The sequence below is a fragment of the Balearica regulorum genome, chromosome 24 (assembly GCF_011004875.1).
Source record: "Balearica regulorum gibbericeps isolate bBalReg1 chromosome 24, bBalReg1.pri, whole genome shotgun sequence".
NCBI lineage: Eukaryota > Metazoa > Chordata > Aves > Gruiformes > Gruidae > Balearica > Balearica regulorum.
The window spans coordinates 5,803,378-5,820,860 of record NC_046207.1 but is presented as its reverse complement, the minus strand read 5'-3'; the positions used below and the strand labels follow the sequence as shown (position 1 = coordinate 5,820,860).

General features: G+C 61.1%; 1 protein-coding gene across 6 annotated transcripts; it reads right to left on the bottom strand.

The window, feature by feature from the left end:
* Nucleotides 1-3,484: 3,484 nt before the first annotated feature.
* Nucleotides 3,485-14,791, bottom strand: NFE2L1 (NFE2 like bZIP transcription factor 1). 6 transcript variants are annotated; one of them, XR_012838860.1, is made up of 7 exons: nt 14,706-14,787; nt 13,729-13,930; nt 12,801-13,312; nt 7,612-7,701; nt 7,066-7,227; nt 4,970-6,716; nt 3,485-4,871 (listed from the first exon to the last, which is right to left on the bottom strand). XR_012838860.1 is itself a non-coding variant. In XM_075775265.1 (7 exons), exons 3-7 carry the CDS (start codon nt 13,308-13,310, stop codon nt 5,391-5,393), a joined length of 2,304 nt encoding a protein of 767 aa, XP_075631380.1. In that variant the 5' UTR covers nt 13,311-13,312; nt 13,729-13,930; nt 14,706-14,791; the 3' UTR covers nt 3,485-5,390. The 6 variants fall into 6 exon arrangements, 4 of the variants coding, with proteins under 4 accessions (XP_075631380.1, XP_075631379.1, XP_075631381.1 ...); XR_012838859.1 differs by lacking the exon at nt 14,706-14,787 and adding an exon at nt 8,319-8,534 and having other exon boundaries at nt 13,729-14,430; XM_075775265.1 differs by adding an exon at nt 8,319-8,534 and having other exon boundaries at nt 3,485-6,716; nt 14,706-14,791.
* Nucleotides 14,792-17,483: the final 2,692 nt, after the last annotated feature.

The window sequence follows — 17,483 nt, the reverse complement described above, 5'->3', positions numbered from 1 at the left end:
GTGTCTAGAGGCCTGAGCCAAGTCTCACCCCTGGAGACAAGAGGACTAGCTGTGATTCGGGACCTCGTTTGATGTAGCAAGATGCTGCTGGAGCCGGGAGCATGCGCCGCGTGTGTTCCTAGCCAGGATCCGGCGCCGGAGGTGGGGTAAGTGGCCTTTACTTGGATTCTCCTCTGAACGTTGAGCAGACTTTGTCACTTTGTGTTCACGGATGAGTTTTTAAAGCTCTGACAGTGGTTCTGGTGACTGTTTGGCTGAAGATGGAGATGGCCTTGCTTGAGTCTTGGTACAAACTTGCCGGAGGCCACAAGTTCTTGTGCGTGGAGAAGAGTAGACCCATCCTTTACTCAGCCCAGCTGATGCTCCAGGCAGTAGTATGGAGGGGCTGAAGCATTCCTGGGGGGAGGATTGTGGTTCCTGGCGCGGAGGTTTCCAGTGCTTGCGGGTGCACGATGGAGCAGGGAGAGGCAGGAAGGGTTTGGGTCAGGGCTGAATGGGGGCTGTGCCAGCCCCTTGCTGGCATCCAGGGCCGCAAAAACCACGCGGCCAGTGGAAATCCAGGTTATTCGCAACAGCACAGCCTATACCCAGTGGGACGGCAAAACGTCTGCCCTGCCCCAGCAGCCAGCAAGAAGCAGCAATTAAACCTGTATTAATCACTAGAGATGGAAGGGGGAACGTCCACTTAATTGAACGTAAGAAGGCTGCAGTTCCCTGGGGAGGCCCTGGGGCGATCGATCACAGCGGGTAGCTGGAAGATGCGTGTTGCTCCATCCCGGGGGTGGGTCTGCAGCCGCGCTGAGTACGGGGGGGCTCCCGCGCGAGCCGCAGGCAGGGCGGGCACCAGAGCTCTGCGTACCGGTTGTCTCTGCCTGTAACACTGTGTAAGCGGGATGGATCATGGGGAAATAGTCCCATGACCCTCGTAACGCGTTCAGAGATCTGTGGGTGATGGTGGGGTGGTTTTCCCCCTGCTCACGGCTCCAGGCTGGACCTGAGGCAGCTCCTTCGCCCCCCAGCACCGCAGCGGAGCCTGGCAGAGAACCAGGGTCTGTCCTGGGCAGCGAGCGGCAGCCGGACACCGGTTCAAAGGGCCGTGGCTGAGCCGTGGCTCTCGCAGAGATCAGAGGCACGAGGCCCTGCTGGTGGCTAAGTGCTTCCTGCTTTGGAAAAATGAAAGGTCTGCACTTCACCTGATTACGGGCTGGCAGGCAGCCTGCGCCCCGGCAGCGCGGGGCATGACGTGTGAGTGACAGCAGCGGGGGCGAGGAGCTGGTTAAGTTCCCGTCTCGCCCCGCAAAAGGCCAGTGCCCGGCTGCCCCGCGCGGGACGTGACGGGCCGGGAGCCAGAGCGGAATGGATTTTGTCAGGCTTGTTCTTAGCCTGGGCTTGCTGCTCTGAAGCCGTACTGCAGGCTGGGGAACGGCGCTTTGCTCCCCGACAGGGAGATGAGGGTTTGCTAGTGTGTTTGTGCACGAGCAAGGGCACAGGTGAGCACGGGAATGGGGGCCTGAAGTTAAAGGTCCCGTCCTGGGGCGGGGGGAGGCAGCAAAGGGAGGCTAGAAACGGGGCAGAGCGGTGTGTCCCCTGCTCTGGTGTCCGTGCGGACCCCGCTTCCCGTCTCCAGTCAGGGAGGGGGCAGTGACCCCACGAGGAGGGCCGTATCCTCCTCACAGCATCACTGGGGCGGGGGAAATCCCTGTGGGTTTCTTTTACAAGCTGGTATTACATTCTAAAACAGCCCCTGAAGGAATATCTGAAAGAAATACCCTAGAGCCCAGGAAAAGAGACAGGAAGCACCTCAAAGTGTGTATTTTAATGCTTCGCGTTCCCCTTGGCTGAGCTGTTGCTGTGCGTAGAGCTGGCCAGGGCTCAACTCCGGCAGCAGGACTAGGTGAGCTCTTCCAGTCCCAGACAGAGAGGTTTAATCCCCAGGAAAATGACATTTGCCCCATAGGAACAGTCTTGTCGGTGGAAGACTGTCGGGGAGCAGAGCGGGGCGGCAGCACGCTTTCTGCTTGTTCTTGTGCCTGCCCAGGGGAGGGGGCTGAAGCTGCGGATGCCCCAAAGCGGCATCTCACCCGGGCGTCCCGGCCTTTATGGATAAAGTCTATTGAGTGATGAGCGTAGGGGTGCAGGAACTGCTACGCAGTGACCACGCCAGATGAGCAAACACAGCAATGCCAATAAGGCATTGAAGCCTTAAAGGCGTCTATACCTAAAAAAATGCAGCGAGAGGGTGCAGAGCTACAAGGCAGGCAGCCCAAAAAAACCCGCTACTTTTAGGTGCAGTGGTTCAGCACCAGCCCAGGCTCTTCGTGGTGCATCAGCAGTTCCCAGGAGCAGTTTTTCCATCCCCAGTTCATTCATCTGAGCTGCACGTGGCATCTTCTGCAGGGCCTGGGTCCCCGCCTGGCCCAAGGGGGAGGATTTCGGCAGCAGCCTGTCCCCTTCCCCGTGCTGCTCCCTGGTGCCTGCACCCGTGGCTCTGCCTGCACCCTGGCAGCGCGCAATCCCACGCACAAAAGAGCAGCAAAGTCAGGGCCTGCCCTTGAGCCTAGCTGGAGGCAAACCCAGCTTTGCTAAGCCCTGCCTGGGGAACAGGGCTGCAAACCAGGGGCTGGAGCCAGCCTGGGCCTGGCAGCTGCCCGCCGGCTCGCAGCCAGCCCTTCCCACCGCCACCGGCCCAAACAGGCAGCAAGGTGGGGAAAAGCAACGGCCCCGCCGCCTCCTCGAACCCTTTATCCCTCCCGGCACAGGGGTGAAGGGCTCCGGCTCCTGCCTGGGCCTCATCCCGCAGGGGCAGGAGCTGGCCTGCAGAGCCCGATATAAATACACTCGTGATTGAATAAACTTTGGCTCCGTCACCAACGCTACGGCTGAAACCTGCGGGGAAGGTGGGGCTTGTGTAAGGGCAGCGGCGCTGGCTGGAGCTGCAAGAGGGAAGGGAGGGTTTGAGCTGCGCCGGTGCCATTTGCTCACCCGAGAGGAAAGCAGGACGCCGCGCTCCGGCTGCAGGACTGGGATGGAGGCGGCTCCGACCCGCGGCCACACGCTGCACCCAGTCGGGCCCCGGCCTTTGAACTACAGCAGCGTTGGTGGGTTTGGCCGAGGGACCCATGACTTGCTCCATGCAGCTGCAAATTTAACCAGAAACACACTTTTCCTTGGCTTGCTTTAAGAAGATACTGTTGTGCAGTAAGGAAAAAAAAAAATAAAGCAGCTGAACCAGAGCTGTTTTCCACAAACGAGGAGCCTTTCGCTTTGCTCCCTTCCACGGCCGTTACCTGCAGGACCACAGCGACTCCCTCCCCAGACCGTCGCTGGAGGCAAACCAGAGCTGCACCGAGCTCAGCACAGCAGGAGAGAGCCAGGAGCTACCGTGGGTGAGAAGGACCCACAAGAAGAGGCTGTTTCGTTTCCCTGACATGCTTAATCTTTTAGCAAAATAAAGAAAAGAAAAAAAACAACATGAAACAAATCCTTATACAGTGAATAAGCCGTTTTATTTTTGTCCTGTGCTCACACAATCTCTCTTCTTTCCCTGACAGGTCACAGATCATTAAAATAAAGTTTCTTAAAGGAAAATAATTTAAAACATACGCACAGGGCTCCCTTCCAACCTCCCCACACCCACATCTCCACCACTTGTGCTTCGTCTCATGCGTAAGTAAAAGCTGCTGAATCTCGGGACTCCGGGCTGGGAGAGCCCACCGGGGTCTCGGCGAGTCCATCTCACGCTGCTTGGGGCTGTGGTGAACGCACCAAATACCCCGCAACGCGCTCCGAGATCCAACTCCTTTCCCCATAGCCTGGAAAACGTGCCCATGGCCAGACATCTTCCCTCTGGGCAGCACCACGGGCTGCTCCAGGCCTCCCTCCTGCATTATTACCAGGTTTCCTTCCCTTGAGTTACCACCCCGAGTCTTCCCTCCGCCCTCACCCCGTATCACATGCACAGGACTGGCTAGGAAAAGCCGGTTTTGTTTTTTAAGCTTTTTTTTTTTTTTTTTTTCAGTTGCTGGTAAAGTCAGTACACTCCCAGCTGTGCTATATTGTAAATACAGCTTCTAGGATCGTCTCCGTGGCGGAGACCGACAGTGATCAAGGCACTACCCCCACCCCCCTCCTGAAAACAAAGGAAGTCAGACCAACACCTAGGGACAGAAGAGAATCCTATAATGTGATCACACGGTTACACTGAATCTTTATGGCAAAGAGAACATTTAGCAGCTTCGAACGTTTGGGCTTCTCCCTTTTACTCAACACAAGCACTCTAGACCCTATAGGGAAAAAACAGGGCCGAAGCCCTTAAAAATCAATGCGCGGTTAAGAAACAGGAATCCTAACAGCCGTCTAATTTCTATACGTGACAAAGCCCATGGCCTGGGCTGGGAACCCGCCGCTCCCCTTGTGCTGGGCGCTGACCCGGGGGAGGGGGGGGGGTGTTGGGGTCCCGACGCCCCTCCCTGCCTTCCTCCCCGTGCGGTTCCGCAGGCAGGCAGTGGGAGAAGACAGCGCTTTGCATGCAGGCTGCTGCGTGTGCCGTCCCAGCGTCCCGGCACGGCGCTGGCTCGGCGGCAGTGACATGCTCCGAGTGTGGTGGTGGGGGGAACGCGTATCGCACTGGTTCTGTTAACCCTCTCCAGTTCCACACACATACACACACACACGCACACACTTTCCCCCTCCAAAATCCTAAAGCTCTATGTGCCCCCTCCCCAAGGCGTCACAGCTCCTCCGCACGTACAGGAACGGTTCTCCCGACAGCCCCCTCTGAGCTTCCTCGGGCTGGAAAGGGTTAATGGAAGTCACACCACTCGTGTTTCCATGGGTGCACTGGTCTGATCTAGGAAGGGACGTTGGTTAATCTGGAATTAAGTCAGATTGAATCACACCGATGTCAAAACTGGTTCAGGAAAAAGGAAAAAAAAATAAAAAGAAAAAGAAAAAAAAAAAAACCAACTACCTGAAATCACAGAACTTTGGAAGTTCAGAAAAATGTCTCTCCTATAACTTTAAGTTTAAAGTTCATTTGCTTAAATCTCTTTCCTTATTTAAAGCCAGTTCCTAACAGTAGTTTTTCCACCTCTGCCAATGTCGCCACCAGTGATGCCAGCTCGTTTCCTGCGCTCAAAGGATTCCAGGTTGTGGAAGGCGCCGGGCTCGGCAGTGCAGGGTCCGCTCCTCCCCGTCCCTCCCCGCAGGGAGCCCTCAGAGCTCAGCCTGCAGGTCCCGCAGTCTCCCGCACACTGACCGGCAGCAGTCACGTTTTTTTGAGAAGATATATCGGATAAGAAGGCATGAAAGTTCCTCTAAGTACTTCCAGGCTCAGCCCTTCTCCAGTTCTCACTTGAACGAGTGTCCCACTCCTCCCACGTCGCCGTCCCTCACTTCCTCCGGTCCTTCTGTTTCCGTTCCTGCCGCCGGGCCTGCTGGTCAGCCACGGCGCGAGGTATCAAAATGACGCTGCCGTCGCTGGCGTACTGCAGGGCGTACTGGCTGGGGGAGTAGGGCTGGCCGTTCTCGTCCCGCAGGCGGCCAAACACTTCCTGGTAGAGGTTCTGCACCTTTTGCTTCATCTGACGGATGGATTTGAGAAATTCCACTTTCTCCCTGAGCAGTTTGGACTTGTCCCGTTGCAAGTCCTCGACGTCCCGTTCCAAGTTGAGGATGGTGTCCAGTTTCCTCTTGCGGCAGTTCTGGGCAGCCATCTTGTTCTTCCCTCGCCTCCTGATGTCTCGGATCAGGCTCAGCTGCGCCTCGCTGAGCTGGTACTTGGAGAGGAGCTCGTTAAACTCCTCCACGGGCAGGTTGATGATCTTGTCGTTGGTGAAGGGGATCTTCATGGCTCTGGCTCGATGCTCGTCCCTGCTCATCTGCTTATCCAGGAATTCAGACGGCTTCTCCTTGCTGCTCTTCTTCGTGGTGCTGGGCAGTTTGGGCTCCTCGGGATCCAGCGCCGCCGGCGCCATGTTGTAGGTGTGGTTGTGGCCAACGTGCTCCAGGTAAGGCAAGTAATGGAGCTGCGACGGGTCCTGGTAGCTCATGCGGCAGAACTTGCTGTACTCTGGCTGGTATCCAACCGCCCCTTCCGCTTCTTCAAAGTCCACGTTTTCAGAGTCTGAGCTGTAGCCGACAGCTCCTTCCTCAGAAAACGAGGAGGAGGAAGAGGACGAGGAGGAAGAAGAGGAGGAGGAAGAGGCTTCCGAGCTGCTCAGAGAAGCGGGACTGTGACCGGAATCCAGCGAAAGACCCGAGTCAGAATCAAACTCCTCTTCCAGCTGTGAGGCCTGCACCGGGTTGAAACCTTCTTCGATCGCCAAGTCCATCAAACTGATCTCATCAAGCATGGCTTCGTCTAGCAGACCGCCCAGTGGGTCCGGCAGCTCGGGGCCGGCCGTCTCGTTGACCGTGCTGTTCAACTGCGGAGGGAAGAAGATGCCGCTCAAGTTGGTGGAGCCGAAGGTGGTGTTGAGGCCGGTGGAGTTGTCCGGCGCCAGCTGGAGCAGGGCCGAGCTGCCAGCCATGGAGGGGCTTTCGATTTCCGAGCTGAAGAGGGAGAAGTCCTGCGAGCAGCTACCCAGAGAGGCCTGATGCAGGCTGACGTTCTGATTGATGGGAGTGTTTGGAGCCAGGCTGTAGTTAGAAGTCAGCAAGTCTCCGCTCGTGCCGTTGTACAGGGTCTCAGCGGTCGTGGTGTTCACTTCCATAGCCTGGAAGAGATGCGAAACAGCTCGGTAAACGAGGCGCGCCTGAGCCCTGCCTTTCTTCGGTGCCAAAAAGAGACGGGACAGCGGTTCTGGATCCCATGGCAGGAGCTCTCCCAGCGGCCCAGCACCACCCGCCAGCTGCAGGAGGGTTAAGACAGCGGCAGCAACCACCGCACGGGCATCACCGCGTCACCGCGCAGGCTGGGATAAAACCAAAGCAGCTGCCACCAACTCCAAACCGGGGTCGTCCCGGAATCGGGCACTCGGCACAGCCATCAAACCAAAATTCGATGGACCAGCGATGCACGCCCGGAGGGACAAACACCTTCCCGCGACCCCCCCTCCGGCTCACCTGCATTTCCATGATGGACATGAGGTCCTGCCACTGCTGCTCCAGATCGAAGGGCGACTCGGTCTCGGTGAGGAGCGGAGACAGCAGGCTGGTCTGGATGCCCGCGGACCTGCTCTCGTCGGGCACGGCTTCGCTCAGGGTGGAGACATCCGCAGCTGGAAACTAACCACGTGAGGAGAGTCAGTCCCCGGCTGAGCGGCCGCGGCCGGGGAGGCAGCAATCCCAAATGCCCTTCCACCTCCATACGGGCAATTGCTTCTCCTTTGTTCAAAGCAAACTGGTTGCAGTTATTCCTCCACAGTTCGCTATGAACTAATTAGAAGCAAAGCCAGAAGTCTTTAATTAATTGTGACCACCCCACCCCACTGCTAGTTTCGCAGGGACGATGCCTGGAGCCTCCTTAAGCAGGCTAACCCAATTTGCTGCCGGTTCCGCGGTCTGGGGTAGGGGTACCAGAGGCACCGAAACCCCGGCAAGCGAGCGAAGGAGAGCCGCCGCTGCCTCTGGATTCGCTGAGGGGTGGAAACCGTCGCCCCATCCACTCACCTCCGAATTCTCCCCGAAAGGGAAGGTGGCCTCCAGCAGCCTAAGGCACTCCTCCAGGGACAGGGCTGTCTGATCCTCCGCACCGGGCACCTGATGTAAAACACAAGCAATCGTAGCCCCGGGATTAGGGAGGTGGTGATGAGAAACGAGCTCCTTACAGCAGGGCTTTATTACAGCGCATCCAAAAAGAGCCAGAGGCCCCACCCAGTGCTTCGCAGACTCCATCCTCCTGCTCCGGAGAGCGTCAGAGCGGCCCCCCGAGCGCAGCGGGGAAAAGGAAACGTGCTGCCTCTGCTCCCGGTGAGCCTCACCTACTGCCAGAGCAAGGACTCTGCTACGGACCGGAGGGGACTCTGCACCTACCCGCGCCACCGCCTCTGCCAGACAACCAAAAGGCGCAGCAAGAACCAACCGCCAAACACCTAGTGCCCTGCCGATGGTGACACGGCCATTACCCTGCCCGCCTCGCTGCGGCTGCCCGGCCGGCAGCCTGCCCTTTCCCAGCATCAAATCCTCTGGTCCACCCAGACAAACCCTTATCCTGCGGCTCAGCAGATCCCCGGTGAAAGTCACACGCGATGCCGCTCGCCCTGACAGCCGGCCAGAGGACCCCTTGCCTCCCCTCCGCCTCGGCGGAGGCACAGACCCCCCAGCACGCTGCATCACCGCGGGCACGGACCCCAGCCCGGCCGGCCCGGGGGTGTTACCTGCGCAGGGAAACTCTCCCCGGTCTCTCCATCAACTAGCAGGTTTCTATCCAAGATCTCATTCCCTCCGCTCCTCCAGCTGTCCCCACGCTCCCTCCCATCGCTCAGCTCTTTGTCCACTTCGCTCTCTTTCTGACGGTGGCTGTAGTCAAAAATCTCTCGCCCAGCGCCGAGATCAATATCCTGTCTCCACAGGATGTCAATCAAATCGATGTCCTGAAAGACAGACCAGATTTCCTTCAGCTCTGGGCAGGGTCCCCACCCACAGCCCCTCCCCAGGGACACCCCCCCCCCTTTCATCCCCAGCCTGACCCGCAGCCCACCCGCCGGGCACCCGGCTCCCTCCTTCCCTCGGCGACCCGGGGCGGTTCTGCCTCCCGGGATGCCCGAGAGCGGCTCCGCAGGCTCCGCATGGCGGGTGAGGCCGGCCCTTCCCTCCCCGCCGCCCATGGCCGCCCGCCCGCCGCCGGGAGAGGCGGCTGGGGCCGCCCGGGCCCGCGTCGCGGCGGTGGCTGCGCCGTGACCGCCTTGCATCAGCCCGTGGTGCCATCCCGGCCATTTGCATAAGGGGTGGGGTGCGCCGGCAGGAAAATCCCCGCATTTCCACCCACCTGATGCAACTTGAGCTACCGCCGCCGCCGTCACCGGGCTGCCCGCAGCCCCCCCCCCGGGGCACCCCCCGCCGCCCTCCCCCCGGCCGTAGAGCCTGCCCTGCGCCCAAACCGCCGGTCCCCGCCCCGCAGCCCCCCGCCTCCGGCAGCCTGCGCCGCCGCACCGCGCCTCCCCCGGGTCCACCCGCACACCCTGCCCCGCCGCCGCTGGGCCGGCAGCGTCGCCGCGGCACCGGGGAGCTGCCGCCCTCCCTCCACCGGAGCGGCCCCGGTACCTTTCTCATGTCCCCAGCTGCCGCCCGGGCCGCGGCGCACGCCGATCATGGTCCCCGGAGGAGCGGGGGGGGAAGGCGGCGGCGGCGGCAGCGGGGCGGGCTGGCCGGGGCGCGGCGCCGCGCACGCATCGCCGGCCGGGGCGGCTGGGGAGCCGCGCTCCGCTCCGCCCCACCGGCCACAGGTGCCCGCGGCCCCGCTGCGGCGGCAGGAGCCGCCCCCGCCCCCCCCGTGCGGCGGCTGCTGCTGCTGCTGCGGCGCCCCCCGCTCGGCTGGGCCGGGCTCAGCTGGGCCGGGCTCGGCTCCCGCCGCCCTGCCCGGGCCGGGCTGCGGCGCGCCCCGCCCGCCCCTCCCCCGCCGTTACCTTGGCTGCGGCGGCCGCCAAGCCCCGCCCCCAACCCCCGCCCCGCCGGGATGCGGCGCCGTCGGGCCACGCCCCCCTCCGCCAATAGGCCGCCAAGCCCCGCCCCTCTCCCGCACGGCGGCAACCGCCAATCCGCGACGACGGGGGCCGCCTCCTCCGCCAATCCACGCCGACGGGGGCCGTCGCCTCGACCAATGGGTGGCGGCGGAGCGGCCGCGCGGCGCCCACCGGGCCGCTCCCCCGCCCTGGCGCAGCGGGGCCGCCCCCCCCCCCCCCCCGGGCCTCGCCCTGCACCGCGCCGGCCCGCACCGCCCGTGGGGGGGGGAGCTCGTCCTGGAGCCCGGGGGGTCCCGGGGAGGGAGGGAAGGCCAGGCAGGCCGGGGTGACCTTGGCTCCCTCCCGCGGGAGCCCCCGGCCCGGAGGTGGCCATTCCCACCCCCCCCTCCGCCACGCAAGCCGGTGGCAAACCGCCCCCCCCCCCCCCCGACCCCGCCACCGGGCACGGCCCGCCCCGGGCGGTAAGCAACGGCCGCCGGAGAGACAGGGCCAAGTGTAAGGAGATCCCCCCCCGCGGCTGGGGGGTACGGGGGGGGGGGGGGCTTTGTCAGCCGGGGACGGGGCTGAGCACCAGCAGCTCATCACATGGCTGACGGCCGCGTATTTTTATCCTCCTGTTGTGGAAACGGCACAGGGCAGCGGTGCCTCCTGCCTTCCCCACCCCCAATGCTGCAGAGGAGAGTACTCGGGATTAAACCTAGCTTTGTCTTTAGGCTGACAAGGAGTGAGCACCCCTCCTCCACGATTTAAAAAATAAAATAAAAAAAAAATAAATTAATTCCCCATTTTGGATGATCTCCAAGGTGTCAGGCAGCACCCACTGCAGTTCCCACCTGAGCTGCAAAGCCCCCGGGCCCTGCACCGCACCCAAGGGCGAGCTCCGGCTCCTAAAATTATGAATACCGGCCGTATTCCCCGAACAAGGTCGCGCCTGGCCCAGGCGACCCGCAGGGAGTTGCGATATTTTTAAATGCCAGGAAAAGTCATGGAAAAATTTAAACCCTGGCCCTAAAGCCATCTGCGTATCATCATCATCGCCGTCCACCTAACGAGCGGGGTTGGAGGGGGGGGGGGAAGGATCGAGCCCTGCAGGTGCCTTCCAGAGGCAGCATCTGCCGGGAGCTGCAGAGCTCACGCGAAATTCCCATCGGAAAGGCTGGGCGGCTGCTGGGCATTTACCGGGGAGTCAAGGTTCCAGACAAAGACACCCAAAATAAATAAAAAACCAACCCCAAAAAGCCCCACTGGGGTAACGCTTTGAACTAAGACTGGGTGCTTTGAAGCGTCACACCAGCAGCGAGCGCGGTGTCGCTGGCCCCGGGGTGGGGGGGGGGAAGAGAGCGTGATGTGATGGTGTGACGATGTGACGGTGTGGCGATGTGACGTGGGCGTGCAAGGCGGGCTCGGCAGACGGGATTTCCTGGCGCTGGGTGCCCGGGCGCTGCGCCCCCGGCAGCGCAGAACACCTTGCAGGTGCTGTAACACCCTCCCCTCCTGTCCGAGCCAGGTGTTTGGGGGAAAAAAGATGGAAAATTGGGACCCGAGGAAGAGCACAGACAGCCAAACACCTGGGATCAGGGAAGGTGTGGACCCAGATCTCCCCACCCTTCCCCGAAGGGGTGACCGGAGCAAAACTGCAGCGTGGAGGAACGTGCTTCCCCCCGCCCCGGCATGCATCGCCCGGGAATTTCACTCCCAGCAAGTCCAGCCCGAGCTGGCCGGGTCTGCAGCTGCACCCTGCGCACGGGCGGCTCGCAGCAAGCACGGCATTTAACACAGGACTGTATTTTAAGACAAAAATAAACAGGCTTCTGGAATACAGCAGCGTTACAGGCCTCTTGCCTCTCAGATCTGCAGCATTTCGCCCCAAAAATCTGACCCTGGTTTCTCTACACCGCACTCGACAGGGCCCCCAGACCCAAGGCCCTCGGCCAAGAACACCAGACTTGGGGAAGGACAGCGATGTCTTCCTCAGGCTGCGTGTGACCTTGCACAAGGCATTTTATCAAATTCTTCCCCGTTCCCAAGACAGGGAATTACCCCTCTCAATTATCAGGGAAGCAGCTGAATGTGTGAACGTCTGCCTTCTGTTCTGCGACTCTCTGACCAGAGTTCCTCTCCTTGACACCTCCAAGGTCGCCGCTTGCAAACCCGGAGCGGGGTTTTCACCCTCGAGTCCCGCAGCCCCAACGCCTCCGGAGCCGGGAGATCCCCGCAGGTACAGCCGAAACACCATCCACGCTTCCTATGACAGCGTCCCGCTGCTCATCCGTCAATACTAGACCCGAAACAATCGTCACCTTTGTTTCTCTGGCGTGCACGCGTTCACACCGCTTTCCTCACTCGATTCCCTGCCTGCTGCTGCGCCGAAGCCACATGACAAAAGCCCCGGGCATCCGCGACAGCTGCCTGAAAAGCTGCCCACCCCTCGCTGCAGGGGGACGGGGGTGGCAGCAGTTGAATCCCGCTCTCCCCGTGCCCAGACGCCTCAACAGCTCGTCCAAGACACAATTTACGAGATGCAAGAGCGACGCTGGAAGGACCCGACGCTGCAAATCAGCGCTAACATCCCCCACGCCACGGGCAGGGAGACGCTGAACGTGCCGTGACAAAGAGAACGGTGCCAAAAAGGAAAAAGAGCAGCAGCTCCCGGGGACCAGCATTGCATCACAGCCTCCGAAAGGTTGCGCTCAGACAGAAAAAAAATAAACCGCTTTCCAGTTCACCTCTCCCCACCCGCCCGTGATGAAAACCAAGCAATAAACATCTCCACTGGATGAACTCCAGAGCCAAGTAACCCAACCACCCGCTCGACACCTGGGACGAGGCTGTTACCCAATGCCCCTGTTTATCTCCCAACCTCGTTTTATCGGTTTCACAACACAAAGCTAAGCGTACAGGTCCGGACGCTGACCCCAACCCTTTTCCCCTCCTTTCGCTATTACTTTCAGACCAAGGATAAAACAAACAAAAAGGACAAACCACCCCACCGTACCCCCGGAGCCCTCTCGCTGACCTGGAATTTAGCATTACGCCATTCCCAAGCAGGGACCCGCTTTTCCCAAGTGCTAAACACGAGGTACAGAGTACCACTCCCTCGGACGGATACTGGAGGGCAAGAACCCCCCCAAGGGCTCCCTCTCCCCTCCACCACAGGCAAAAGAAAGTCCTGCCTACCTCTTTGGTCAGGTCTCCGTTCACCGGGGCAGCCACCGCTCCCAAATCTTCCAGTTCTTCCCCAAAACCCTGCTCCGCTCCGCTCTCCCTCACTCCGTTGTCGGGACTGCTCCCATCCTGCAGGCCGCCGCCGTTCTCTAGGGCGATACCAGCGCTGGGCTGGCTACCGGCTACGGAGCTTTCGGGGTCTCTGTGCACCAACCAGGCGTTGACTTCGGTGGTGGGCACCTGAAACCTGTCCAGGGCCCTCACCTGGTTGAGCAGCCTGCGAGCGGTGAAGTAATAGTCCAGGTCTACGCTTTTTGGGTGGATGCCATATCCATCCAAGGTGTTACGCAGGTTGTGAAACTGGGTCTGGGTGTAAGCGGAGCTCTGGCCAAGAATGATCTCCCGGAGAGGGGGGAGCTGCGAGTTCAGGTAGGTGTCCACGTCCACACGAACGCCGATCAAGCTGAGCAGAATGGTGAATTGGATGAGGCCTTCGGTGAAGTATTTCTTCAGAGAAAGCATTTCTGGTGGAGGAGAAAAGAAAACAGGTGGAGGGTTTGGGAATTAAAAAAAAAAAACCAACCAACCAGCATCAGGTGAATTCTCCACACAACAGGTTGGTTGGGTTTGTTCTTTCCTCTGCCCCACTTTCAAACAGAACAAAATAAAGCGACGACTTCAGCGTTCAGGTTATCGTTAAACAACAGGATAAAAGTTTAAAGAACATTCAAGACTTTGGGTTCAGGACAACTTTGCTTTTCTTCTCAGATTCTGGAACTCACTGGTCACCCAACAGAGCGTAATTAAAGATTTAAACCTCGAGAAGCAACAGACCCTCCCCAGATGACAGCCTCCACCCTCCCTCTCTTGCCCTTTCCTCTTCTTCAGAACTGTTTTAGTACACAATCCATGCAGCTACACAAAAATCCATGTGACTTACTGTCCAAACACTCCACATACAGCGACTTCCTCTCGCCCCCCCAATTCCCCACGGTCCAGGACGGGGTCTGCTCCCTCCGGCTGCTCTTTCTTCCCCTCTTCTGGTCTACGAAGCTTCTTGAAGGAGCCTTTTACGAGTCAAAGGTCCTGATCATGGGAAGGTCCAAAGACTCCTCCGCTTCTGGCTGCAATTTCATAAGCAGCTGAAATATAACCAGAGAACAAACGCGATAACACGCCGACGAGGCACCACCCTAAACATTGCACATGGACCTACTACACCGGGAAACGGCGGTTTCCCCACGCGTGGGCCCCTGAAAAGCCAAACGAATTTCACTCAAAAAAAAGCTGATTTTCCTGACACGACACGGGCACAAAAACACACACAGAGGCACGGCGGAGGTTACCTTTGGTGACAATATTGTCCATACTTCCCCTCCCTGAGCTATTCTTAGGCTGGTGCGTCAACTTCCCCTCTCTCTGAAGGAATCCAGCTCCGACTCCCTTTCACTCCTTAGCCCAGTTTCCAGCGGCTCTACAAAAACCCGTCAGGGGTTTTCCACGGGCAGCAAACCCATCCCTGACCAGCGCCCGACCGCCGCGGTCCCGGCCCGACCTTCCCGGGCCGCCCGCTCCCAGCCCGGCGGGGCGGCTCCCGGTACCCAGGAGGAGCCTCCAGGCCCCGGCGCTGCCCTCTACTCCCCTTCCCCGGGGTTGGGTTGGGTTGGGGCGGGGGGTCCCAGCGCTGCCGAGCGAAGGGCGGCGGGACCATGTGCCGCCCCCCCCCGCCCCGGGCCCTTTAAGACCCCCCCGCGCCTCGTGACCCGCCCCCCCCCCCCCTCCCGCGCGCGGCCTCGCTGTTCCCTCAGCGTCGCCCGCCCCTCGGTCCGGCCCGGCCTGGCCCGGCCAGCACCCTCCGCAACGCTAACGCCGCCCCGGCCCCTCCGCCCGCCCCTCCGCGCCGCCGCCCGCCGCTACCCGCTCGCCGCCGCTCGCTCGCTCGCTCCCGGCCCCGCCGCCGCCGCCACCGGCCCCGCTCCCGCTCCCCGCCCTGGCCAACCACCTCCCCCTCCCGCCTCGCGCGGTGCCGCGGCCAATCGACGCTCGAGAAGGGGAGGCGGGACGAAGCGGCGGTCCAATGGAGGGCGACGGTGAGGCGTTGCTCCCACCCCCGCCGCCGCCTGGATAGGCAGGCTGAATGGCCAATCGACGCGCAGAGAGCGCCGCCGGCCCCCGTGCTTGCGACCGCCGGCCAATCGAAGAGGAGAAGAGAGGGACCGTGACCCGCCCCCTCAGCGATTGAGTGACAAGGCATCTTGCCCAATGGAACGCGAGGCCTCCGCCGAGCGACAGCGACAATTACCAATGAGACGACGCACAAGAGCCAGCCTCCCGTCTGGGCGCTTGAGTGGCAGAGACGCGCACCAATCCCTGCGACGCAGAGACACCGCCCCTTCGCCCCTCAGCTGTTGCCATGGCACCGGGCGCCCCAGGCCCCCAGCGCAGGGCGAGGCCTGGGGCCGCCATGGCGGAGCCTCCATCACCTCGCAGGCCTCGACACCGCCCCAGGGCCCCCCGCTCCCCCAGGGCCCCCAATCCCGACACCTCCCGGCCCTGGGGATAGAAGGGGCTCTGGGCCTCCTGCAGGGTGACACCATAGCGGGGCCTGCAGCGGGGAGATGGCTCCTCGGCCTTGCTTGTCCCCCAAGAGCGGCCCCGGGGCCTCCCCCATGCTGCCACAGGCTCTCGGGCCGATAACGCTGTCTACACACGGCCCTGCCCCGCGCTCCCCTCGGCTCTCGCAGGTCCCTGGTCATGCGCAGGCACGAGGCAACCGCCGGAGCCACTTGCAGACAACAGGACTGAGTCAAAGCCGAACGCGGAGCTTCGCCTCAGGCCCTGCAGTGAGTCAGTGACGGGGAGCGAAGCTAGGGCATCGCCTGCTAGCCCCATGCTTTACTTTCCTCATTGCTCCAGCCCTTCGCTAATTAAAAGTCTTTAATTTCACGCTCCAGCGGCTGCCCAGTCGGCATACCCCTGCTCATTACGCCCAGGCCTGGTTTTGGGTTGAGGAAAGTGAGCTCTCCTGGTCGGCTGCTCCTCGCCAGTGGCGGTGGGAGCTGCCAGAGGCACAAATGGCTGTGGCAAAGAGAGGTGACCCCAGGCCTGACCTCGGGTGTCTGAGAGCCGTGGGGAGGGGGAGAGCCCGGGGAGAGGGGGGCACTGTGCCCCCGGGGTGCTGGTGCTCGGAGCGGGATGGGGCTCCCCACCACGCAGCCAGAGCTGCTCGCAGCCAAGTGCCGCTCACGTGCCGGGGCTGCCCGTCTGTCTGGCCATCGTGTGTCAGCCTGAAGCACTTGCACTGTCTGTGGGTCGTCCCACGAATGCTGATGTTTGTCACCGAGGAACCCACCGGCCAGTCTGAGTTTGATCGAGCAACCAAAATCCTGATGTCTGATTGCCTTTTGAGACAGTAACTACCCAGCGGAGGTGAGGGAAAGGCTGCAGCTCATCCCAACTGCCTCACAGGGACCCTCACCAGCACCATCAGCCCACGCAACCAGTGGCCCTGAAGCCACTCGACAAAATGCGCCAGGATCTCCTGTTAGAACTGCAGGAGCGGAGGCGGAAAGGTGCTGCGAACGGCGTCAGGCCCCCGTCCCATCCTCGCCTCTCCGGGATGATCAACCACCAGACTGATGGAAACTCCATAAACTACTTAAATAAATAAGCACGGAGCGGGGTTGGTGTTAAAAAACGTCAGCTCTGAGCAGGTTATTTATACCTTTCCCCAACGATCAGCACAGGCTGCCTGCCCAAATCAATGCTGGCACCCACGGGGCGAGGGGCAGCCGCTGCCAGACCTGGCAGCAGAGACGGGCAGGTAGGAGGTGAGGGCAGGCGGGCAGCACCACCCCTGCCTGCTATTCCTGCAACGCTGCAGCTGCCAAAACCAGACACCCTCTTCCCTGCCCCAGAAAACTTGCCGGGACAAACAGGATGCCAGAGACAATAGTTCATCCAAAAGAAAAAAAAAGAAAAAAAAAACAACTGGAAAATGAGCGTGGGCTTTGATGCCTCGCAGCGGGGTGAGGTTTCCCAGCCGAGGGTATCTTCCCAGGGCAGCAGCAGGAGCAGAGCCCCCGTTTTTTGCAGCAAGGACCAAGTTTGCCGGCACGGCTGAGATATGGGGGACAGGCTGCGCATCCCCCCGAACCCAGAGAGCCCCAGCGCTGCGAGCAGGGATGCTCCAGGGAGACAGCAGGGAAACGGCCAGGGGAAGGTGGCGAGGAGCCTGGAAGTACCCGGATCTGAGTGGTTTTGGGTCACAGGCTGGCTCTGCCCTGGCTGCTCCGTCTCACTAATCTTCTCCTGGAAAACAAGCCGCAAAACACCCACGAAAGCAGGGTGCGGCCCCGGCCCACATCGTGCCACAACCGGCAATTTGCCCCGGCAGGCGGATGGGAACGGCCCCGTTGCCAAAGCGGTTCCCCCTCGATACCGAGAGCCGCCGTTTGGCACGTTGCACACCGGGTGGGAAATTTGGGGGTGCTGCCAAACCCTGATGGGTTTACAATGGGGCTGCCACCCCCCCCCCCCCGCACTCCACGGGGAAAACAGGTGTATGGGAGCGCCCCAAAAACCTCTCGCCGCAGCTCCCCAGGGCTGTGGTCAGCAACCCGAGCCAGGCTGCCCCTCGTGGGGTTTATTTTTAGTGTGTCCCCCCCCCGGGACTGTTTGGAGGGCTGGCAGGCG